At 39.2% G+C, this 25,078-nt stretch overlaps 2 protein-coding genes across 2 annotated transcripts in view; one reads left to right on the top strand and one right to left on the bottom strand.

Moving 5' to 3' along the window:
* KCNA4 (potassium voltage-gated channel subfamily A member 4) overlaps positions 1-25,078 on the top strand; it is an 853,171-nt gene that overhangs the window by 39,883 nt on the left and 788,210 nt on the right. The window lies entirely within an intron of this gene.
* FSHB (follicle stimulating hormone subunit beta) lies at positions 20,216-22,234 on the bottom strand. Its single transcript, XM_059070871.2, has 2 exons — positions 22,076-22,234; positions 20,216-20,446 (listed from the first exon to the last, which is right to left on the bottom strand). Exons 1-2 carry the CDS (start codon positions 22,232-22,234, stop codon positions 20,216-20,218), a joined length of 390 nt encoding a protein of 129 aa, XP_058926854.1.

Below are 25,078 nucleotides of genomic sequence, written 5' to 3' on the forward strand. Positions count from 1 at the left end.
CGTTTTCCAAGAGCAGCTAATTGCTCTACCCTATGCCAAGAGAAGGGAAATATTATCCTCAGCTCTTGTCAGACTTCTGCCAACACCTCCCATGGCATTTCTTCACTAAGACAAAAACAATGAGGGAATAAATTCATCTTCAGTTCATTATGTCTTCTCTGTTTTTCTGTCTTTGAGTATCCCATCTGCTTACCATAGATGAGGGACTTTTCCCTGTGTCATCACCAAAGTTGCAAACCAAATGACAGTGCCTGTCAGTAGCTTATCCCAACTGCCAAACTGTGGACTAGCTCTACTAACTGGAGAAAAAATACTGACAAAAAAAAAAGGCCTGGATTCAGTGACCTAAGCCAAAAATAGTTACAGGCTTAAAAAAAAAAATCAATTGTTTATGATTCCCTGCTGGCAGCAAAGAACTCCAAAATAGCTGTTCTTCTCCTGAACTTTCTCTGAAAGATTAATTGTCTCATGGTTCTGTATCATCAGTTCCTGATATTCATGTGCTAGAGATACAATTCTTATGTACCTTTCCTAAGAAGTTTTTCTTGAGGCTGTTGATGGCTGGAAACTGTATGTTTTGTAATATAAAAAGAAGATGAGATGGATTTTGACTTATGGACTTGATGGAGTAATTGGGACCAACCTAGCTCTCCAACTTTAAGCACCCAGAAAACTGGACAAAATTTATGGAGCAACATTTATTTTTTTTAACAGTGGATAAGAGGCATTCCTGAATTCTGATCCCTGAGAAAGGAAACAAATAAGGTGAATCCTAAAATCACTTTGGTTTTCTGCCAGAGGAACAGGGATGCGGATCCTAGGATGAGCAAAATGATTCTCCTGATTTCAGGAGACAGAGATCACAGTGTGGAGAAGAGATGAGGCAGCTGGAATTTGCAGGACAGAGTACAGGAGAGGAGAGAGCTGTGCAGAGAAAAAGCTCCAGAAATCTGCTTATGAGTCCCTTGGGTGTGATGCTGAATACAAATCCAGAAATTTATAGGGTAGTAACCAATGAGACTGGGGGAAGATAGTTGGGGAGTTGTTAGCTGAAAGTTCCCATAGCTCACACAGGGCTGGGAGATGTTAAAATTCTGACCGCTAGATTGGAGGGTGCTCATTTAACACCTATGACATTTCCACAGAGACTCCAGAAAGGTCATACATTAGAAGTGTGGCAAAACTAGACATAATGTAAAGGGTACTCTAGACTTTTCATAACAAAGCTGAAAAAGAAGTTTTGAAAAGATCAACCTTATTGGCAAGCAGATTAACCACCTGGCAGAAAAATGTCCAACACTATTTAAAAGCTGAAACAAAATCTAGCAATCAAGAATGGAAAATTAACAATGAGCAACATCCAATAAAAGATACTAAAGCAGTAAAGAACCTTAAAGAACCTTAAACCTATTATGAATATGCTTAAAGATATAATGGAAACCATGACAATAATATTCAACTATGAAAAAGAACCAAATGGAGCTTTTGGAGCCAGACTAATACAATGTTTAATATACTTATTGGATGTGATTAATAGCAAATTAGATACTGCAAAATAAAAAAAATCAGTGAACGTTAAGATATATGAATAGGGTCTACCCAAGCTGAAAGTCAAAAAGAAAAAAGGCTGAAAAAAAATCAACAGAGCCTCAGTAACCTGTGGAAAATATTAATTCATTTGGAGTCCCAGAAAAAGGGATAGAGGGCAAGAAAATACTTGAAGAAATAGTAGCTGAAAAATGTTCATATTTGAACAGTCCCAAGAAGTTCAAGGAACCCCAGCCCAAGCAGGTTAGACGCAAAGAAAACCACAGAGGCACATCATAATCAAATTGCTAAAATTAAATGATTAAAAGAAATTTCTTAGGAGCAGTTGGGAGTGTGTGAGGAGATATATCCTGTACAGGGGAACAAAGATAAGAAAAACTGGTCTTTTACACACAGAAACACACACACACACATACACACACACACACAAGTAATGTAGAAGACAATGGAATGATTTCTCTACAGTGCGAAAAGAAAAATTCCACCTTAAGTTCTATACCCAGTGAAACTATTCTTTCAAAATAGGGGAAAACTTTTTTTTTTTTTCCCAGACAAACTGAGATGAGAAAATTTGTTGCCACAGACCTGTACTATAAAATATAAAAAAACATTGAAGAAAAATGTCACAGATGAAAATTTGTATGTAGATAAAAGGAGTGAAAGGTGCCAGAAGTAGTAAATAAGAGGGTGGAGATCAAAATTGTTTTCTCTAATTGAAATCTTTTTAAAAGATAATTGACTGTTAAAGAAAAAAATATAAATATATTGTCATGTTTATGAAATATGTAAAAGTAAAATATATAAAAACAAGGATGGCAGGGTGATATGGAAGTATATTGTTGAAAGTTCTTGTAAGTAAAACAGTATAATATTATTTGAAGGAAGATTGTGATAAATTAAAGATGTATAAACCCTAGCATGACCACTAAAACAACTACAAACATGTATAGCCAATAACCCAGTAGTAGAAACAAGATGGAAAACTAAAATATACTCAGTAAGTCTAGAAGAATGATGTAAAAGAGAGAGAGAGAAAACCTCAGAAAATAAATTGCAAAGGAAATGAGAATGTAACATGAATGGAATGAAAATGAGAACATAACATTGAAATTTGTGAAATGCAGCTATAGTAGTGTTCAGAGGGAAATTTTTAGCTTTACTTGCTTATGTTTGAAAAAAAACAAGGCCTAAATCAGTAATCTAGGCTTCCAATTTAAGAAGTTAGAAAAGGAAGAACATGTTAAATCCAAGTAAGTAGAGGGATGGAAACAATAAAGATAAAAATAGAAAACAATAAAATATTAAATGGGAAAACAATAGAAAAAAATCACTGCTACCAAAAGCTAGTTTAAAAAAATAGCAAAATTGACAGACATCTAGCTAGACTCATCAGGAAAGAGAAGACGCAAGTTACCAATTACCAGATACTGTAAACATTAAAGGAATAAATAGGTAATATGAACAACTTTGAGGCCATAAAAATTAATAAGTGAATGCATTTTGTTGTATGTAAATTATATCTTAGTAAAGGTGATTGAAAAAAAGAAAATGAGTAATTTTAGTTGCTATGATTGAGTTTCCATCTAGTCACAGCTTATGTCATTTAATCTCACAATAAAATGGTGATATAACTTAGTGGTTTGGAGTATATACTCTATACTGAGACTACTATCTTTGAATTATGGTTCAGCCAATTAGTAAGTATATGACTAGATAAGTTATTTAACTACTAGAATGTAAACTACACATGGACTGGGAATTTCTTTTTTGTTCACTTACATGATTTCTTGGCACGTGGTAGGCAACCAGTAAATATTTGTTCTTAAACCCTAGTTGACAGATGAAATTGGCAAAGAAGAGATTTACTGACTTTCAAAGATTACCAGGAAGGGAGAAACTCAGAACTTGACCTAGGTCTGCCAGATTCAAAAATTAGTGTCTTTCTCCTGCTGCTACGTCAGACAAATAAGAAACCTTAAAAAGAGTAAGAGAGCCTGATAGGTAACTATGCATGTGTCTTGGAACTTCCTTATAAGAAAAGGAAATTATACTTCTTTTGATTATCAAATTAATCTTTGGAATTGTTGCCTCTCTCAGTTTAAATAGGACTACTATTGCAGAATGGAAAGAAAGCCGGGGTCATTTTTCTTTTTTTAATACTTTCATTTGATGCTGTGGCTTAAATTGTACAGTTGAGATCTCAAATGCAAGTACTCAGTGTGCTAGGATTTTTGTAAGGCAAAACCTTATAAAAACAAGTTAAGAGTTTTGATTCTTGAAGAGCATGCCATTCTGCTCTACATTAGACTCCTCTAATATAGGCCATCAGAGCAGTATGAGATTAAATCCTATTCAAATTAATTTTAAAATGTGAAGCACATGCCCAGTATTTGGTAGGCATTGGGATAGGTAATGAAACTGAAGATATCAGACGAACCTTTAGGTGCCAGGTATCTTGCTCATTTTTATTTGATCTTCACAACTTTAAGTGCAAATCCCATTCTAACCAAATGGCGTAGAGTGTAATTGTGTAAAGTTACAGTAAATAATACATCTGGGATTTTATTTTAAGATTGTCAACTATAATCATAACGTGTTTATGTTATTTTTTCTTCCTTCTAATCAGGTAACTCAATTGAAGTGTGACTTAACCAAGAATAAATCTAAAAACATAATTATCCTCAACTGTCTTTCTCCAGCTTAGTTTCCTCATGTTGCAAATTTAAAAAAAAAATTTTATTGTAGAAAATTTCAAACATACAAAAGTGAGAGGCTAGTACAACAAACTCTTATGTAGCCATCACTCAGCCCCAAAAAACATCAACTGTGGTCAACATTGCTTCAGCTACTGTATTTCTGCCTACTCCTTCACACTCCCCGGTAATAATAGCATTTCATCAGTAAGACTTTCAGTATGTATTTCTAAAAGACAGGGAAATAATTTTTTAAAAAATCAAAATTACAATGCTATTTTTGAAACTAGATAAAAATTAATATAGGTATATTGATAAGATAAACAGTTAATGTATGTGGAATACATTTCACATGATATATAAAAATTCATTGGAGTAGATGATAGATATAAATATTAAAGTTAGAACTATAAAATGTTTAGAAGAAACTATTGGAGAAAATATTTGTGATCATGGTCTAGACAGTGATTTCTCAGGGCACAAAAAACACAAACCATGAAAGAAAAAAAAAGATAACATGGCCTTCATCAAAATGAAAATATTGCTTTTCATTTAAAAAGTTTATTTTTTCCAGCTTTATTGAGATATAATTGACATAAACATTGTGTAAGTTTAACATGTGCAATTTGATGTATGTATATATTACAGAATGGTTACTACAGTAAAAGTTAACAGATCTATCACCTCACATAGTTATGATCCTGTGTGTGTGTTGAGAACTTTTAAGATCTACTCTTTTAAGCAATGAAGATTTACTGTAGAACAAAGGGAATTATACCCATTATCTTGTAATAACCTATAATGGAATATAACCTTCAAACGTACTGAATCACTATGCTATACACCTGGAACTAACACTATATTGTAAATCAACTATACTTCCATTAAAAAAAAGGAAAAAGAAAAATTTTTAAAACAAAAATTATCTACTCATCTAGCAACTTCTAAATATACATTACAGTATTGTTAAATATAATTACCATGCTGTGCATTACATCCCCAGAACTTTTTCATCTTTTTCTACAATTTTACTGAGATATAATTGACATATAACATTGTATAAGTTTAAGGTATACAATATAATGATTTGATGTATGTATATATTATGGAATGATTAGTACAATATGTTTAGTTAACATTCATCACCTCACAGAGTTACATTTTTTTTCTTGTGATGAGCAAAGATCTATTCTGTTAGCAACTTTCAAATATATAATACAGCATTGTTAACTATAGTCACCTATGACTATAGTTAACTATACTATAGTCACCTATAGTACAACTATGCTGTACATTACATCCTTAGAATTTATAGATCTTATAACTGGAAATTTGTGCTTTTTCACTGCCCCTCCCCCTGCCCCTGCAATCACCAGTCTGTCCTATCTGTTCTCTGTTTCTATGACTTCAGTTTGTTTTTTAGATTGCACATATAAGTGAGACACAGTATTTGTCTTTCTCTGACTTGTTTCACTTAGCATAATGCCCTCAAGGGCCATCTCATTTTGTTCGTGCATTGTTTTCCTAATTTCCTTTAGGATATATTCTTGTTTTTCACTAAACTTCTGTAAGAGAATTATTCTGAATTCTTTGTGAGTTCATACTCTCCATTTCTTTAGGTTCAGTTATTGGAACTTTATTAGTTTCCTTTGGTTTTATCATGTTTACCTGACTCTTCATGATCCTGGATTCCTTGCGTTGGTATCTACGTGTTTCCGTCTCCTCTTCTAGACTTTACAGGTTCACTTTGTCAGGGAAAGAGCTTCATCGGTCAGCTCAGTTTGGGGTACTAGACACAGCTGGTAGAGCCCGTGGTTTGCTATCAGGGTCTCTATGTGAGTGAGGTGCTCTGAGGTGTGTGAGTGGAGGGTGCCCCGGCTGGGCTGTAGAGTCAGTTGGGCCTGCTGGCTAGGCTGTGCCTTCAAGTGGATTCCTGAGTGGTGTCTGTGATTGGGCAGGGCTGTAGGCTGCGCTCTAAGTCTGCTCAGGGTACTGTTGAGGCTCCCTGGTTATGGAGGACCAGAGGCTATACTTGTTGGGGAGGGCTGCTGGCTTAGCTCTTTGCCAGAGTGGGGCTGTAGGGTGGGCTCTGTGGTTGACAGTTCTTGGCCATGCTTGCTGGATGGATGGGACTGGAGCCTATGCTCAATAGTTGGGCAGGCCTGCAAATTTGCTTTCCTGCCCTTGTGACACAGTAGAATGGGCTCCACTCCTCGTACAGTCTGTTGACTGGGCACCAAATCAGGTAGAACTGCCTGTTAACCTAAAGAAAGAGGTAAGCTGAGGCAAGCTCATATTACCAGAAATTGAATTTATTCAGGACTAGCAGAGGACTTGCAGTTCGGGAAACATACTGTAGCAAGCTACAGGCGAGTCTGTTGAAGGTTTGGGGCAGGCTGTGTTAATGCAGAAGGGGTGCAAAGAGTCGGGGGGGTCCAGTTAGGGTTCAAGCAGCAAATTCATTGGCTTGAGTGACGATGGGGAGAGATTCTCAGTGGATGTTCATTGGTTGGGACATAAGTTCTAGTTTTCCATAAGTCAGGCCTTTAGGGGAAACCATGGTTTCATTTCTTAAGTTTCATTTTCCTGTGGGCGCACTCGTGAGATTCTCCATTTCATATCTCCATTCCATTTTAGATTGAAATCCCTTTGCACGTTGGATGAGCTCCCTGACCAGACAGGGCCACCAAGTTGGCTCTGCAGATGGGCAGAGCCACTGGCTGAGATTTCTACTCTGGTGCCACGGCAAGCAGGAATGTGGTCCACCAAGATCTGATTGATGTTAAGTCCTGCCCTCCTTCCCTATCTTTATCTGATCCTCACGGCTGAACCCTGCAGATTACCCCAGTAATTCCTGGGAGGTGAGACCCGAATGGCCCTCCTGGGAAGCATCCTGCAGTGCTGGGGGAGCTGGGTGTCTAACTTGGTCTCTCATTTACCCCTGGAGAAACAGTAAGCTGACGGGGGCCCTCTCAGTTTGGCACTGTGCCAGCCTGAGGGGCAGTGATGCGGTCAGAGTGTAGCCTCTCTTCTCCCCTTTTTAGTGCTGTCCTTCTTGGTCTCTGTGGTCCAGGCAGGTGCTTCAGCCTCACCCATGGGTTCTGGGATTTTCACAATGGTGTTTTTGTCTACGCATAATTGCTAGTTCTTGTCGTGGGAGGAACCGAAGTCAGGATCAACTGATAGCACCCTCTTGATTATGTTGCCAAAACTTGTTTTGAAAAGACACCGTCAAATAAAGGGAAAAATAATCCACAGGCCGAGGGAAAATATTTTTGAAACTGATAGCTGATAAAGAAATTGTATCCAGAATAGAGAAAAAACTTTTACAACCCAGTAGTAAGATAACTCAGTTTTTAAAAAAATGGGCTAAGGTATGAATAGACGTTTAATCAAGGAACATATACAAATGGTAAATACGCACATGAAAAGAGGCTCAACACCATTAGTCACCAGGGAAATACAGTGAAGTGCCACTGTCCACTTAGTGGAATGACTAAAATTAAAAAGTCTATAAGAGCAAGAGTTTGTGAGGATGAGAAACAACTGTAACATTCATGCATTGCTGTGGGAATGCAAAATGGTGCAGCCATTTTAGAAAACATTTTGGCAGTTTCTTATAAATTTAAATATACACTTAACATCCTGTCTGGCAGTACTACTGCTACATATTTATCCAAGAGTAGAAACAAAACAAACCAAAAAAACCTGATATTCATGCAATGATTTGTACCCAAATGTTAAGAGGAGCATAATCTATAATGGCCATAAGTAGAAACACTCCGAATGTCCATCCATTGGTGAATGGATAAGTAAATTATGATATCCATACAACGGAATGTTACTCAACAATAATGTGGGGCAGGACACCATGTACCAATAATCACTGCCAGGGTAGGACTACAATTACTTGGAGGACAGCAAAGATCATCGCAATGCCAGCTCCCAGGAATAGAAGTCCAAACACTTTTCCCCACTATAACTTGGTATCAGAGTTGCCGGGGAAAACACAGCACAGTCAAGCACTGGATGGAACGGTGCGTTCACTCACACAGAGAAGAGACAGCAAGATCAGCTCCGGTGTGTGTCCATCTCTAATGGCTAGCAGATGCCCCTGGCAGCTGACCAGGGAAATTGGCCTATGTGCACCCCTCTCGTACTACAGCAGCAGGACACTGGCCTCTCCTGTGTGGAGTCTGAAATACTGAAACCTGGGGCCATGCTTGAGAGCCATTGACATACATGCTTAAGCAGAACAAAGGAACGCACTCATTCAGCATGAGACGGGGAAAGCAGTCAGCCTGGCACAGGCTGTATGGGCTCCTTATCTCTTGGTAAGGAAGTTTTCCAGGCCTAAGGCCCATTTTTGTGTGACCGAGCAGAGGTTGAAAGACTGCATGTGTGAGACTGACTGTCCTAACAAATAAAAAGGAACAGATGAATATCAAAGCTCAGTAAAATAAGCCCAGACCCAAAGACTATATTCTGCGTTATATCCTTTCTAGGGGATTGAGGAAGGAGATTGACTGAAAGAGCATGAGGGAACATTTTGAGGTGGTGAAAACATTCTATATCTGTATGTGATAGTTTTATAAGATTATGTATTTCTCAAAATTCATCGAATATACGCTTACACTATGGATACAGCAGTCAGTAATATAGGTAAGGGTCTTGCCCTCATGAAGCTTATATCCTCTATGTACTTACCTATGCATCGCCTCAAACTAATAGAGAATTTTATTAATTTATGCTGATCATTGACCCAAAACTACTTGTTAGGAGGCTTCTTTTAGGCTGTAGGACCTGTGTCCCTAGCAGTTGTTCCAAATCCTATGGTAGTGCCCGTGGTGGCTACCATAAGTGTATTAGTTTGCTGTGGCTGCCATAACAAAATACTATAGGCTGGGCTGAAACAACAGAAATTGATTTTCTCACAGTTCTGGGGGCTAGAACTCTAAGATCAAGGTGTTGTCAGGTTTGGTTTCTTCTGAGGCCTCTCTTCTCAGCTTGCAGATGGCCGCCTTCTCACTGTGTTTCACATGATCTTTCCTCTGTGTGCATATATCTGTGGTACCTCTGTGTGTGTCCACATTTTCTCTCATAAGGACACCAGTCAAGTTGAAGAAGTCCCATCCATATGACCTCATTTTAACCTAATTATGCCTTTAAAGGTCTTATCTCCAAATACAGTCTCATTCTTGGGGGTTAGGGGTTCCATGTAAAGATCTTGGAAGAATACAATGTAGCCCACAACACATGTTGTCATGCTTTTCCAGGTACCCCTGCCATGCATCTGCTGAGCATCCAAAGCACTACTTCTTAAGTTCTTGAGAAATGAATCACAAAATGATTTTGGGAAAAAAAACCTCATGTACTTTACATCATTTAGAATGTTGCAAGGACAATAAACAGGGATTACAAAGAAGCACCAGTCTCCAAAGCACCTGCACCAAAACCCAGCTTGAGGAGTCCCCTTTTATGGGTCTCATGGGCTCCCTCCTGGGGATTCCACATATTTTCCTTTGAGCTTTCTTCAAGCAGGGGATATATATAGCAGTTAAGCTCTGGAGGTGTATCCTGATTTTCACCTGTTATTCCTTTTTCTATAAGTAACTTTTAGTATCTTAAAAGCGTGGCTTTTGAATAGCACTAAAAGGAATGTGGGCCCCCCTATATCTTGAGTGTCTAGCTCAATATCCATCCAATTATGATTCCTGGAGGTATCTTCTCTTTGAATTGGCTGTAAGCTTCTTAAGGGCAGTGGTTACTCCTGTTATGTTTCTTGGTACCTGTTGTAGTAGTACCAACCTTAGTACCATGACTGTAGTAGAGACTAAATAACTATCTGTTTAATAGATATTTTACAGATGAAGTTGAGAGACTCTCAAAGGCATGAAATACGTTTCTCAGTATCCCCCTTACTACATGGTCCTCAGTGAGAGTTTGAGGTGGAAGAGAAGGAGAAGCGCCAGAGACAGTTGAGGGTAGATATGAAGGCAGACAGAGGTTCCCACTGCTTCTAGATGAGCTTGAGAATTATCACATTGGTCCTGCATACTGTGTGCGGGCTTCTCATTGAGGTGGCTTCTCTTGTTGCAGAGCACAGGCTCTAGGTGCATGGGCTTCAGTAGTTGTGACACGCGGGCTCAGTAGTTGTGGCTCGCGGGCTCCAGAGCGCAGGCTCAGTAGCTGTGGCGCACGGGCTTAGTTGCTCTGTGGCATGTGGGATCTTCCCGGACCGGGGCTCGAACCCTTGTCCCCTGCATTGACAGGCAGATTCTTAACCGCTGCGCCACCAGGGAAGTCCTCAAAGTGAACTCTTGAGACTCACCTGTTGACTGGGAGCAGACTGAGTGAGTTTGTGTGAGGAGCTTCCCAGAGGCTCACCAGATTGTTAGCAGCTTTTGGTTCATCTCTTGAAAACCATCCACATTAGTACTTCAGGCTGGGGTAGTTGGTGGCAACTTTCCTGACTTCTGCACCCAAGTCTTCCAACTTTGGTAAAGCTCTAATTCTCGTGCAGACCTGTCCTATCTGGAATACGAGGAGAGGCTTCGGCCTTCCCCTTTGAAGTCCGGTTGGTACACAAGATCACTCAACTGAGCAGAATTATAAACTGCTCCAGTCAGAGAACGATAGAATTAGAAGAAAACTTAGAGATCTCTAAGTACATTTCTTATTTTACAAATGAGGAAACAGGGCTCCAGTAATTTAGTGACATGTAAGAGAGAAGTAGAATTGTATTAAGAATCTGATTTCAATCCGATACTTTTCTATTTTCATCATACTATATTTGCCTTTAGAAATGCATAAAGATAAAGAGGGATTTTAAAAATTTAGGCAATTACTTAAGCATTTATTTATTTTATGAATGTGAGATATTCTTTCTTTATAGATATCTCTATCTTTGTCTATCTACCTATCTTATCTATCTACCTACCTACCTACCTATCAGGAGAGAGATCAGTGAGAGCGCCAGAAAGCATTTGCTGGAATCCAAGGTTGAAGTATGTCTGTGAAGAGAAGATTGTCCAAATTTCTTAGGACAATTTAGAGAAGGAGCAGCTAAATGGAGAAGCAGGGCAGCCTGGAAATGAAAGGGCCATATTAAATAATCTTCCAAAGCTCAGGATAGATCAAAATAATAATGACAAAGAATATGGAATAACGTTGAATTAACTCAGACACCTTATGATGATGAAAGTGAGGAAATTACCAGGGTGTCCTATGTTGGGGGACATAGTAACAGTACATGTTACGATAGGATTATGTTTATCATCAGTCATCTTGCTTTGCCTGGTTCTGAGTCTGAATTTGGCTTATCTCAGGGTCCTCCCACGTGTGCGCACACATCCCTTAGCCAAGATGGATTCTAGTGAAGAGGCCTATGATTAGGTTGACATCACCTACTATAGGGTGACACCCCCCCCCCTCCCATTTTGACCTTCAAGGAGGCTTTCCGCGCATGTGAGGTCGGGAAGGTCTCCTTGACTTGGAGAATGAGGAATATGTGGTCTGTCTCTGGGCAGGGCTCAGTTTCTCCTTCCTCCTGTTATTGCCTTCATCTTGGACTATCTGTCCACAGGGGACAAATTGCAGCTGCTCAGCCTGGGGCCCATCTATCTCCTGCCTCAAACCTGGAAAGCAACTGCTCTCCTCTCCAGTATTGGGCCAGTGATTCAAGAATTCTGGGATCTGAATAGGAAACCCACTTCAAGAATATCTGTTTAATAAGGGATCCTGCTTAAGAGGGTTTTTGCCAGAGGCTGGAGGTGTAATGTTGGGTGATGGAGCTGAGGGAGGTCAGGAAAGGTCTGCTTATGGAGATGCACTACCCACGTCAAGGGAATTGTGGTGCTGGAGGGTCTGAGCAGAGGAGCCTCTGAAGAACACAGACACATTCTCAGGAAAGAGTCAGCTTCAAATGATTGTCAGGTCCTAAGAGCAGACGATCATCATTTTTGTCCTTTCTTTTGTTCCCTACTATTCTGCATTCTAATCCAGAGGGGCCAGCAACCTTTGGGTGCATATCCCAGATGGAGAGAGAGAGTTAAGAATCATGCCCCCACTCCTCCAAGGATTGGAAAAGTTTAATATCACCTCCCGTTGAAGTTTTTGTTATTAGCTGGAACTGTAGCTTTCGGGTTACTGTCATGTTTGTGGAGTAATAATGAAGATTTTATTACTCAAGAGTGACCAGTGATACTCTGTAGCCTGATACATGTTCATGCAGTGGCTGAGGAACAATAGCTACTTTTGAGCAAATTCAAAGGGACAGGGGGGAACAAAATAAAGTTGCTTTTAGGATTATACTCCATGAATCCTGCTTGTTTGGTGTACCGATGACAGAAGCATGTGATATTTGTCTTTCCTTTTTTTTTAATTTAAGTTTTAAATTTTTTGGCCATGCCACATGGCATGTGGGATCTTAGTTCCCTGACCAGGGATCGAACCTGCGCCCCCTAAGGTGGGAGCGTGGAGTCGTAACCAATGGACCACCAGGGAAGTCCAGTAGCATGTAATATTCATCCCTTGGGGCCAATGTACAGAAAATAGACTGAATTCAGATCAAGATGCGTATCTTCAAAAGGATGAATCACCTCTTTTTTTCAAATGCAGAACAACAACTTAGAGCGTTTCAATGCCATTAAAATCGTTTAGTCTGACTTCAGATAAATATTTATTTGAGATATAGCAATCAATCTGCCTGCCATGTTCGGCTTCCCCCTTCTAGATTAAACTGCCTTTTCACTTCCCCCTTGCTCAAGAAAACAGCATCAGGCTGTTCTTTGCTGGTTAAGAGGCCACTGTAGCAACAAAGGTTGTATCCGGCTTCCAAAGGCAGCCTGATACTAGGGTACTCAGAAGCCTACTGTTGGGGTACCTAGTGGCCTTCACCATACCTTTGTGTGAAGAGCTCTACCAAACAGAGATGGTAACATTTGAGTCCATCAAATCCTTTCTCTTGGAAATTTAAACTGAGAGACTCAAAAAGAAGTTCTGATGGATATTGGGTGCTGTGTTGGAAGGAGCCCATGATTAACAACCACATCCATACTGAGGATATTGGAACTGCTATGCAGAGAGACAGGCATGCTAGAAATGAACCCTATGGGCCCCTGACTGCCTTGATCCCTTTGGCTGTTCTCATTTTAGTTCCAATTCCACAAACATCCTTACAATAAAACCTTCCTTTCCTGTAAAAGAAACTTGATGAGTGTCTGTCCTTTGCCAATATAAAAGCTCTGGCTGCAAGAATGTTATTTCAGTTGGTTCTGAATGTTTATTACTTTCATCATTTAATGTGAGCTGATTGTCTAAACACCTGTGTCTTCACATGGGCCAGCAGACCATATTCTATATACAGGCTTTACATGTGATCATTAACATATATTGCTTCAAAGTGACTCAGATTGTTTTTTTTGATTACTGATCTTATTTGCTGATCTTTTCAGCATCTATATTGAAGATTGAGAAAGAAATGCTAATGAGGTAAAGACATTGTGCTCTAGATTTTGAAAAATTATATTAAGATGGAAACAGATATATTCCATGTACAGGAGCCTTTGAAGACTTACTGCTTAATAACCCCAATTCTCTACGTAGCTCCTCTGTGCTTCACCAGTCTGGTACTAATCTTTAATGTTTGGTCTAATCAATATTACCTCTCCCCCAGGATCAACCACTGTTTCCCCAAAGTGGGTTGAGGCTTTGAAGTAATCTCATTTGAAAGGCAGCATTTAATCCTAGTGCCATGTGGGTTCCTGGATTCATTAAAACCTTATCAGTGAACTGAGGGTGAACAACATTTTAAGTTCTAGCCAAAGGTTGCCCAGAGGTCTACCTCTACATGGACCCCAACCCCTAAAATACCCTTGCAATGAAGCTTGTGGAAAAACAGTGGAGCACAGTAGATAGCACGCAGGCCTTGAAGTCATGAGAACTTCCTGAGTTCTGTATTCCCCAGTTAATAGCTCTGTGATCACACTGCCTCAGGGAAAGGGACTTTACCCAGGGAACAGGCAGGAGGCACTAGCTTGACTTTTTATGTAGGGTTTTTCACTAGACAGCAGGGCTCTTCAGTGTCATTCTCTGAATCCGTTTTCAGACTGAGAGATGAAGGAAGTTCCATTTAGGGAAATTACACACACACAGACACATATATCTGGGATCAAAGTCAAAGTACTAATTAACAAGTCTGTTTTCCTTTTTTGACCAGAAGCTGGTGATCTAGGGTGTATATGGGAACAGTAGTAGATAACCTGTTTTGTGCTTGGTTCATGTGGCTTGGTGTGAAACATTGTATTTAAGTTCCTGAGATACTGTGGATCCCTGTTAAGGTAGCATTACCTGCTGTAACATAAACCCTCAAGTCTCAGTGACTTAACACAAGAGAAGTTTATTTCTTGCTGACATTAAGCCCTCTCAGAGGGAGCAGGTGTGTGAGTGTATGTGGGTCCTCTGATCATTCAGGGATACAGGGTCATGGATGCTCAGCCATCTTCTATACAGGACTTCCATGCTTGCTTTAAGCATGAACACTCAGCCATTCAAGAGGGGAAGAGAGTAGATTCACCTGTGGGAAGGGTTTATGAGCCAGACCTAGACATACTGCATATCATTTCTGATAACCTCCATTGCTAGAACTCAGTTACATAATCAAACCTTTCTACAGGTGAGGCTGGGAAAAGTACATTATGTATGTCTCCAGGAAGACTAGAGAAAGGGTTTTGGTAGACATGTAACAATCTCTGTCACAGTCCAAATCTCTGAGAACAAATACAGTTTCATCTTTCTCCCTCAGGTAGAACCACCTCCTTCCCTCTGCAAAGATCTCATCTATCTCTAAATCCAATTCCCCGTTTTCCAGATGTGTCTCCTTATGGGCTGGCAACCCATGAACTAAAAAGACAAGTTATCTTTTTTCGTCTCCCTCCATTCAGTATTTAGTGATGAAGTTGGGACACTTCCACACAATAACACTGTTCACAGTAACACTTCCATTCATAAAAAGGAAGACTAGAAAACATAGCTCACTGGATTAAGCAATGATCAAACCCTTCTTGGCAAGCTCTATGGAATCCTGCTTCTTGGCAGTGGAGGAAGTTCCTTAATTAGATGATGATTCTTCTGGAGGAACATTCTTTCCTTGTCCATTGTTCTCCATAGCTCCTGGCTCTGTCATCTCAAAGGTTTTTCCATATCCATTATCTTCCACAGCCACATTTGAAGTAGGTATTGGAGAGATGCCATCCTTGGGGTTGTATAGATTCAGTAGCCTACTTCCTGCTTGTCAAGTTAGGGGACCCAAAGGTTGTGCAAACAATCAGGCAATTTTAGTCTGGTCTTGGTTTTGTTGGCAATAAACTCCCTTAAAAACAACTTTCATTTGGTTCCTGGTGCCTATAAACACATCTAATGTTCTCTTCTTAAACATAATTTTCAATCTTAATATATATATATTTTTGCTTCCTCACAATTCAGTGGTTCTACCACAAGATAAAAGACCTGGGTGGGAAGGCCACACCCTAAATCTGTCATTACCTCAGGGATGAATCTTAATGTCTCTTTTTCCTCAAATTTATCTTATCTCTTATTATTTGGGATCTGGAAGCAATAGGCTTTGATATATCACCAAGGCTTCAAATTCCTGAACTTTCTCCATTTCCTTTTATGTCCATTTGTAAACAAGCCATCTCTTTAATAACTAGGAAGTAAAGGTCCAATTCCATTAACATTCAGACTCTTTGTAAACCTTTCCCTTACAGCATGAGTTGTCAAACATTTTCTATTAAAGGTCTAGATATAAATATTTTAGACTCTGTGGACCATATAGTCTTGTCACAACTACTGAATCCTGCTGTTGTAATACAAAAAAAGCCTTAGACAATATGTAAACAAGTGGGTATGGCCGTGTTCCAGTAAATTTGTTTTAAGAAGAGGGTCAGATTTTGCCTCTGGGGCATAATTTGCTGACCACCAAGCTAAAGTTTCAGTAGGCATGTGGTTGTTCTTCGTGTTTTCACAGGGGAAATTTTTACTCTGATTTTCACTCTTATTCTGTTGCAAGACCATTAAGCCAGTGCCGTATACACTAAGTTTTTTGTTAATGCAGCTCTCCACATCCAGTACCAATTAATGTATTATTAAAATAATGCAATTTTTTCCTAGCATATAAACCCACAAAAATCAGCAACTTAACCGATAGAAGTCAAGTCCATCTGGTTTGCCATAAAGGGTTGTTGATGTTGGGGCACACCATTCCATGTAGACATTCAGGAATCCAGGCTGATGATGGTTCTGTTATCACCAACACTAAGCTTTCAAGGCCACTGGTGGGTGTTGACATCCAGCCAATAGAGGAAGAGAAGGAAAATCCTTTTGAGAGGATTTTGTGGGCCAGGTATGGAAATATCTCATTGTACTTCTTCTGCTCACATTTCATTGGCTGGAATATGGATATACCTGATTATGAAGAAAGCTGGGAAACGTAGTCCAGCTTCACAGCCAGGAAGAAATAGGCACAAATCTTGGTGCACACTGAATTCTCTGCTGTAGTCCCAAAGTGAATATTAATGACTGAGCGTTTCCTCACTAGCTGTGTGACTTTAGGCTTAGAGCCCATTTCATTTTCTTACAGTAGACATAAAATCAGAATTAAAAATATAAGGCACATAAAGATGCCTTGTTAGTTTCAACTTGCAAGCACTTTACATGCCTGCAAGAATATAGTAAACACCTGCATAGCCCTCTCCCAGATTTATGTATATTAACGTTATACCATGTTTGTGACTCTGATTTATTTCAAGATGTAAGCATTACAGATATAGTTTGAGACTCCCTAAGTACTTCCATTCCTCTTTCTTCTTTCTCACTGTCATTAACCCAGTGTTTATTAATCTTAGGTACTGGCATCACTTTTTTTTATCACTTGGAATTCAGTACCACTGACTTACTGACTAGTATAAAATCATAGCCACATCTCTTGTGGGATGAAAGGTATGGTATTATGGCTAAATCATTTCAGGAGTGGAAGGTACAAAATCCTCCCTCAACCCTCACAGCTGGTCTCCAGGTCTAGCAGCCTCTTGGGGAAGAGGGAGATACGAAGTTAAAGGTAATCACAGGTCAGACTATGACGTACCTTATGTTCTAGCTAAAGATTAGATGGGACTGCCCTGGTGGTCTAGTGGTTAAGACTCTGCGCTTCTACTGCAGGGGGCATGGGTTTAATCCCTGGTTGGGGGACTAAGATCCTGCCTGCATGCTGTGTGACGTGGCCAAAAAAAAAAAAAAAAAATTAGAATTTTATCCTCTTGAAAACAATGGGAAATCCCATTCATTATTAAGCACGGTCAAGGTTGTGGTTTAGAAGGATAGTTCTTGTTGCTGTATGAGGACTGTCCAGACCTAAGAGAGACCCTTGCCATAGTGCTGGGGAGAGATAGTATGGGCTTCAACTCAGATGGTGGCCTGTGGAGGAGTGCCTTTTCTTCTCATGGCCCTGGAGGGCTCACAAATTTTCTTTCTTGTTTCTTCAGGAAGAGTTGCACTCCAGTGTGGCATGGAGGTGCCTCAGGCAGAAGCTGCTGCTGGTTCCTAGCATTTTGACCTTGACCTTTTTTAGCTAAGTGGTGAAAAAGTCTCTTTTTATCAGGTTTATAGCTCTTCTGTTGGACTCCCAAGCACCTTACATGCATTATCTTTTTTAACCTTAATAGCAACCTAGTGGGATAGTATTCCACTTAAAAAGGTAAGAAAAGTGAGACCCAGAGTGGTTAAATAGTTTACCTAAGATAACTAGAAAGAGTCTAAGCTGGGTTTTTAAATCTGATTTACCAACTTGCTACATTCTCAAGGCATAACAGCTAATATTTACTGAGGAATTGCTATGTGCCAGACACTTTTCTAAGGTTTCTATATGTGTTATTCTGTTTAATTAACAGTATAATCCTCTGAGGCAGATAATATTAGTATCTTCATTTTATAGTTAAGAATCTGAGGTCCAGAAAATTCAAGTAATTTGTTCAAGATGACACACATCTGGTCAAGATGATTAAGACAAATTAACTCTGGAGCCATTGCCTTCTAGTACCTCTAACGCAAAAGCAATTATTTTGATTTTCAAAAGTATAGGGAGAAGGAAAAGGCTGTGTTATAATTTAAAGCATCTTATTAAACATTGTTAGTATAGCTCCAATTTCAATGTATCAAAATGTTTTAGAGAATATAGCTATAAGCCACACTCAGTAGCAGATTTGAATGGACATAGCTGATTATCTGTACCTGCAATTTTGCTTCAATCCTTGCCAAAATGACTTAATATGATAGAGTAGCCATAGGAGAGCTGGGCTAAGAGCTGGGAAGCCAGGATTCTTCTCCTGCCTGCCATAAGCAGTCTTTGTGATCTTGTCTGGGTCACTTGACATCTTTGGGCTTCAATATCAAAAATCCAAGGAATGAACTAGAGACTCTCCAGTGACCCCATCCACTCTGTGATTCTCTCTTTGCTTTTTCTTTCCTCACTACATCAGAAAGTGACTTCAAATAGTGACAGGAATGTTAAACAAGGAAATACTTTTAGAAATGCAACAAAATTAATTTTAATATCTCCAAAGTTCAGGACAAGTAAATATTACAGAAGAACTAGAAATTTTTTTGTAAGATTCTTTCTACTAATATTATAAACATATAGACATTTTAGTCATCTGCTTTTATGTGGAAAAAAAATCCAAATCTATGACTCTGGTGGTGAGTATCTTTATTAAAAAATAAGATTTAAATAAATTAAACAATCTGAACATGAAACAAGTATGTAACTAAGAGAGGTAACATCTCGAAATCAACTCATGAAATAGTTTCAATATTTACCCTCTTGAAAGAAACATTTGGGAGAACATTGATAGACAAAAGACTGATATAGAGAGGATTCTAGAAAACAGCAGTTTTTTTTCCTCATGGCTAATTCTTCCTAAAAGAGCTATTTCTTTACACAAATGTATTTGTAGGTAAGATAAATGTACTTATAAAGTTGCCCAAATTGCTTTCAAACCTGCTTTCAAATCCACCTCTCTCCAAAGGTGTGGATCCCAGCCTGGAGGGCAGGGCGATGTAGTTTTTTTCCTACTGCCCAAAGGGAGTTTTGCAAGGAGCCTGACAGCATTTGTTCCATTTATTTAAATGATGGAATAGATGTGGGCTACTTTCCACAAGCCCACATTAACATTTCTTGCTTTTGCCCTTAACTAAAGGGGTTGGCAGTAATAGCTTGTAAATCCTGAGCTCGTTAACCACCACCTGCCTGAACAATTCAGAGAGATGCATCCTGTCTCCATCCACCCTCCATGTGCCAGAGAAGAAGAGGTGAAGCTGAACTGGAAGGGATGCCCCACTTCTGTGGACTAACTGGCATTGCTGAGCACAGCCTCATCTGATAGCCTCAGACATCCTCTTTCAGTGTTGTCCTACCCCCTACCTTTCTGCTCTTACTTTCCTTAGGGAAGCCATTATTGAGTTTCTTACTAAAGTCTAGTCACGAAGTTAGGCATTGAGGCTACAATCACGAAGAGGAGAGGACTGCACTTGAGGGCTCAGGAGTCTGGCAGGAGAATGCTACATTTAGTACTTTCACCCACTCTTAGCTCATTTCCTTCCTTGGGGCCCATATCCCTATGTCTAAGCAGAAGGGATTGCCTGAGAGGATTTCTAAGATTATTAAACGGGAAAGCAACCCCATGTCTGTAAGTTAAGTAAGACCGAATAAAACTTATGGAACCAGACCTAGAATACAGGGTTGGGTGGTGACAGGCCCCAGGCCCCAGCACCCTCCATTCCTGGAGCTCCCTTCTGCAGGAGAGCGGGGATCAGTGGGGTCTCCCACAGTGGTTTGCCACCTGGGCGCATGTACACACAGACGTCTTGGATGTCTTGGTCCTTCAGGTCAAGGGTAGGCAGCTCAAAGTGTCCACTGCTCTTTATTCTTTCATTTCACTGAAGGAGCAGTAGCTGGGTCCCAGGCCTCGCACGGTGCAGTCAGTGCTGTCGCTGTCGCACTTGCCACAGTGACATTCAGAGGCTACTGGGTACGTATACAGGGAGTCTGCATGGTGAGCACAGCCAGGCACTTTGACCGTCTCATACACGAGTTCCTTGAAGGTACATGTTTTCTGGATGTTGGGCCTGGCTGGATACTTGTACACTAGATCCTGAGTGGTTTAGGAGAGAGAGAGAGTTAAGTTACAGTATTCTGGAACTTTCTGTTTAGCTTAATCAAAATGAGACAGGGATTGAACACTGCTTGCTCTAATGTTTACCCACTAAAGCTCACTTATGGAATTCCTAACCAAGGAAACATGATCTCATAAGTGACCTATATGCTATACCATGTTTCCTGATTGTTTTGGAAATCTTACAGAAAATGTAAGTTATTCCTTTTCCTATTCCTTATGTCTATGTCAAAATATTAATTATTTCTCCAACTATAGAGAAAGTTGAATTTTAATATAGAGAAATGATGAAAAGGGAAATATGACAAATTTTAATGACTTTTTGTACTTAGTTGAAAGCTATAGTAACGACAGCTTGAACCATAAAACACTGGAGTTTAATTTCTCAGAAAATTTTTCCAAATACATTGTCCCTGAGTATTTATAAAATATAAAACACTAAAGTTTAATTTCTCAGAAAAATTTTCCAAATACATTGTCCCTGAGGATTTATAAAAAGTCAAAAAATTTATAATGTGGAAAGTTAATGCTTAGCTTAGCATGACTATGAAAGCTTTCATGAAAGCTCATGAAAATCATGAAGATTTTAAATATTCCACAGTCCTGTAAACATCTTTCCCCCTTAAATGCTGTGTATTTCGCAGAGCTTTCAGTTTCAAAGGCTACATGGTTTGCATATAAACACTTTAATCCTGGTAGTATAAGTTTATTCTAACACTTTCTAGTGAAAAAAAAAATTCACTGACGGAAGAAGTTGGCACTTCTGTTTATTTCAATATCATGCCACCAAGTCTGTATCCCAGGAAGATATGATAAGTGGAGTTTGGTCAAACTCATTTACCACCCCATAAAGTATATTTCATTAAAAATTGCTGTTTTCAATTTCAGTTTATAAAATGAAATGCTGCATAGATAGCCAGGTGCTATAGGGGAAAAAAAAAGGGGAGAAACTGTTTCTTTACTTGGATTAATTCAAAGAAGCTGCGTGAACACAAACTAGTGGTTTTATGCCTCTGTGCCTTGGTTTTCTCAACGGTGTAAAGAAGTGAGTGAGTTTGCTGATTCATTTTGGTTCTAATAGTCTGCATGGACTGATTGTGTTCTCAGGATGCTTGTTGACATTTGTATTCAGGTGGGCCAATAAGACAGTTTTTATAACATGGCTGTGTTTTATTATGGTTTGCAAACATATTTTGTTACTATCTCTATTGTAGAGATATGGCTTCAGTTACAGAAATTGGCTTTTGGGGAATATTGTAGCTCTTCTATTATTAAATGTGTGTATGTTTATCTCTATGTAAAATCTAGTATAGAACAACTTTTTAAAATTGTTTTAAATTTTAAGTTAAATTTTTAAAAAAGATTTGGCATATTACTAAATTGATCAGGTCAAATCTGAGGCTTTCTTACATTTACCCTAATCAAATATAAGTCCAAATGTTTAACTGATATCATGGTAAATAACCCCAATCATAATACAGACAGTACTGGCTAAGGGACTCATGGCTATTCCTTGGGAAACTTAGAATATTGATAAAGTGGGAATTAATGAAGCCCGCCTCGTCCAGACCCTCAGCACCCTCACTTCCAGCAAAGCAAAGTACCTACCCGGGTGTAGCAGTAGCCCGCACACCATGTGGTGTTCATGCTTATGCAGAAGCCACATTCCTCTTTCTCCACCGTGATGGTGATGTTGGTCAGCTCGCAGCAGTTGCAGCACATTGCTGTCCAGCAACAGAAGAGAAAGCAAAACTGGACCAACTTCATCCTGGGCTGGGAAGCAAACAATTAAGGCCCATGAGAAACCAAGACCCAAAGCATCATAATTGTTATATAAGTTGACCGAACCAAAAATAATTGGTCTACCCATCCTCTCCAGTCACATTTTGCTCCAGCAATATTTTCTCCTTTTCTTTACATCTTCGTTTCTTGAACAACCGTTTCTTCTTATTCTCCTCCTCAATTTCTTTTTTTGTCAAAGTAGGAACATATTATAGATCAAAACTCTAATATAATGATTTAAGCAATGTTTAAAGACTAGGATGGTACTGCTGACTGTCTTAAAGTGAATATGCTGAAGTAATTTTAATCATCATATTTGTCCCTTGATTATCATTTTAAAGACTATTTTTATTTAAAAAGAAAAAGAAACTTATATATTACAAAATTAGTTCTTCATTTTTAGCATCTCATAAGTGTTATCATTTGCTTTTGCCCCAACCTCCACCCCCCATTGTTTAAAACAAGACTCTTTCAGAGGCCAGGTGAATGGGGTCTATGTAAAGTCAATTGCTTACTAGCAGTGATTACAGTGTATTAACCATATTTAAGAAGCCAGGTTGACAAGCACAAATTCCCTACACAACAGAAGTTGGAAAGCCCTAGATTTGTTCTCCAGATCCTGAAAAATCTGTAGATTTCAGAAATAACTGTCACTGCTTGAGAACTATAGATGCTGAGACTCACCTGTGGTTGTCTGCCTTGTCTGGGGAACGCTGTAGGCTGAGTCTAGTCTCAGTTCACCTTTTATACAAAATCGTCTGAAACTAACACCTTGTGGATTTGTTGGGTATTAGTAAGAGCAATGTTAGCCTGAAGCTTACTGTAAGTGAATCAGTGTTTAGATAGGGAGATCAAGCCTTACGAAAGTAGTCTAAACGCAGTAGATCAAGAAAAATAATGTTACCAGAGATGATTATTTTATACAGATTAAATTTGATATAGTAGAACACCCACTCCTTTACCTTGTCAAATGAAATCTGACTCTGGGTTTTTCTTTTGTATCTTTATTTATTTTATTTTATTTTATTATTTTTTATTTTTTGGTGGTCAGCAATATAAATTTTTATTAGGAAGCTGAAAGACACCATTGCCAAACAGAGCATCTGCAGTGTTCACATCTATATTTGAGCATCTTTCATTTTCCCAAAGGGTGCAGATGAGAAGAAGGAAGGCAGAGAAATGCACTTGAATAAAGCTTTTCAAGATGGATAGAACAGAGAGCATTCCCAGAGGCAGGTCAAGTTCAACCCAAGACCAACTCTCTCAGTGCTTTCACAACTAGTTAAAAACTCAGGGAATTCAGAATCCTTTCCAAGTGTTGCTTTGGCCCTGTTGAGGTTCATCAAAAAGATATGGTTAATAAGTTACTCCCAGGGTAGATTGAAAGCTGTAAGAGAAGAAACAGATAGAAAGTTTTTCATGATCTGATTCCTATCTAAAATATAGACTGTATTTCTATTTACTTCCCACATCCAGACCCTCTAATCTCAAATGTTATTCTTTGATGCTTTACGTGTAATTCTTCAAATGCTCTGCTGATTCATTTCTCTAGGTCTTTGCATGTGCAATGTTCGTCCTGCCTGAAATGTCCTTGCTTCCTCCCTAGGTCTCCTACACCACTCACCCCTGGCAAATTTCTCAACCTTCAACACTCACTTGCCAGCGTTTAGGATGGGAGATAGAGGAGAGCTTTAATTACCACCTTCTTTTTGTAATCCTTTATATATCTCTGTTTCTCCCAGTAGACCAAGAGCTCCATGGAGACTGGGATTGATTTGTTTAACAAATATTTATTAATTAAGCAGTGTGGCTGGAGCAAAGGAACAATGGTGGAAATACTAGGATGTGATGTCAGAGATGTAACGGAAGTCACATCATGTAGAACCTTTTAGGCCGATATAAAGACTTTGGTTTTTACTGTCCGTGACTGGGTACCAGTTGCAAGGTTTTGTGTAGAGGAGTAACACAATCGATCTGGTTTAGGTCTGAAGGGATCCCTCTAGCTGCTGTGTTGCTAATGCAGGGGGAAAAAGGTAGAAACAGAAAGTCCTATTAGATGCTATTGCAGCAATCTGGGTAAGAAATATTTGTTCAGACTAGTATGGTAGCAATGAAGGTAATGAGACAATCGGATTCTGGGTATATTTTGAAAGTAGAACCAACAGAATTTTTTGAGGGATGAATGTTGGATGTGAGAGAAAAAGTCAAGGATGACTCTAAGAATTCTGGTCTGAGCAACTTGAAGGATAATTTTGCCACATCACCTGAAATGGATGGCTGTAGACATAGTAAGTTTTGGGGAAAGATACGAGTTCAGTATGGACATGTTGAGCTTGAGGTATCTTTAAGACATCTAAGTAGAATGCTGAATCTGGATTTTGGGAGAAATATATTGGCTGAAGGTACACATTTGGGAGTTGTTGACATGAGCCTAGAAGACAGTACCATGGGAGTGGGTGTGAATAGAGAAGATAAAAGGACCAAGAGTGGAGCCTGGTGTATTCCAACATTAAGAGGTCAAGGATAAGATTAAGTGTTTTTCTTCCTTTATCCAAAGGAAACAGAACTGTCATTGAGGAAAGAAGGGAATGGAGAGGATGTGGTGTACCAGAAGTCACGTAAAGCGAGTGTATCAGGAGGAGCGAGTGACAAGCGTACCAAATGCTGCTGACAGGTTAAATAAGAGGAAACTGCACACTGCATGTGGCAATGTAAGGTCGCTAGTGTCCTTGGCTAAAGAAGTTCCTTTGGAGTGAGGGGAACAAAATCCTGATTGGTATGTGTTTAAGTAATTGGCAAGAGATGAATTAAAAAAAACCAGTTGAATAT

This window comes from Kogia breviceps, chromosome 7 (genome assembly GCF_026419965.1).
Source record: "Kogia breviceps isolate mKogBre1 chromosome 7, mKogBre1 haplotype 1, whole genome shotgun sequence".
In the NCBI taxonomy this organism is placed as follows: Eukaryota; Metazoa; Chordata; class Mammalia; order Artiodactyla; family Physeteridae; genus Kogia; species Kogia breviceps.

Bases quoted from the DNA above. Each gene is read 5' to 3' on its own strand.
- FSHB (XM_059070871.2), bottom strand. From the start codon at position 22,234: ATGAAGTTGGTCCAGTTTTGCTTTCTCTTCTGTTGCTGGACAGCAATG. The intron at 20,447-22,075 runs GTAGGTACTTTG...TAAACCACTCAG, and splicing joins CGGGCTACTGCTACACCCGG to GATCTAGTGTACAAGTATCC.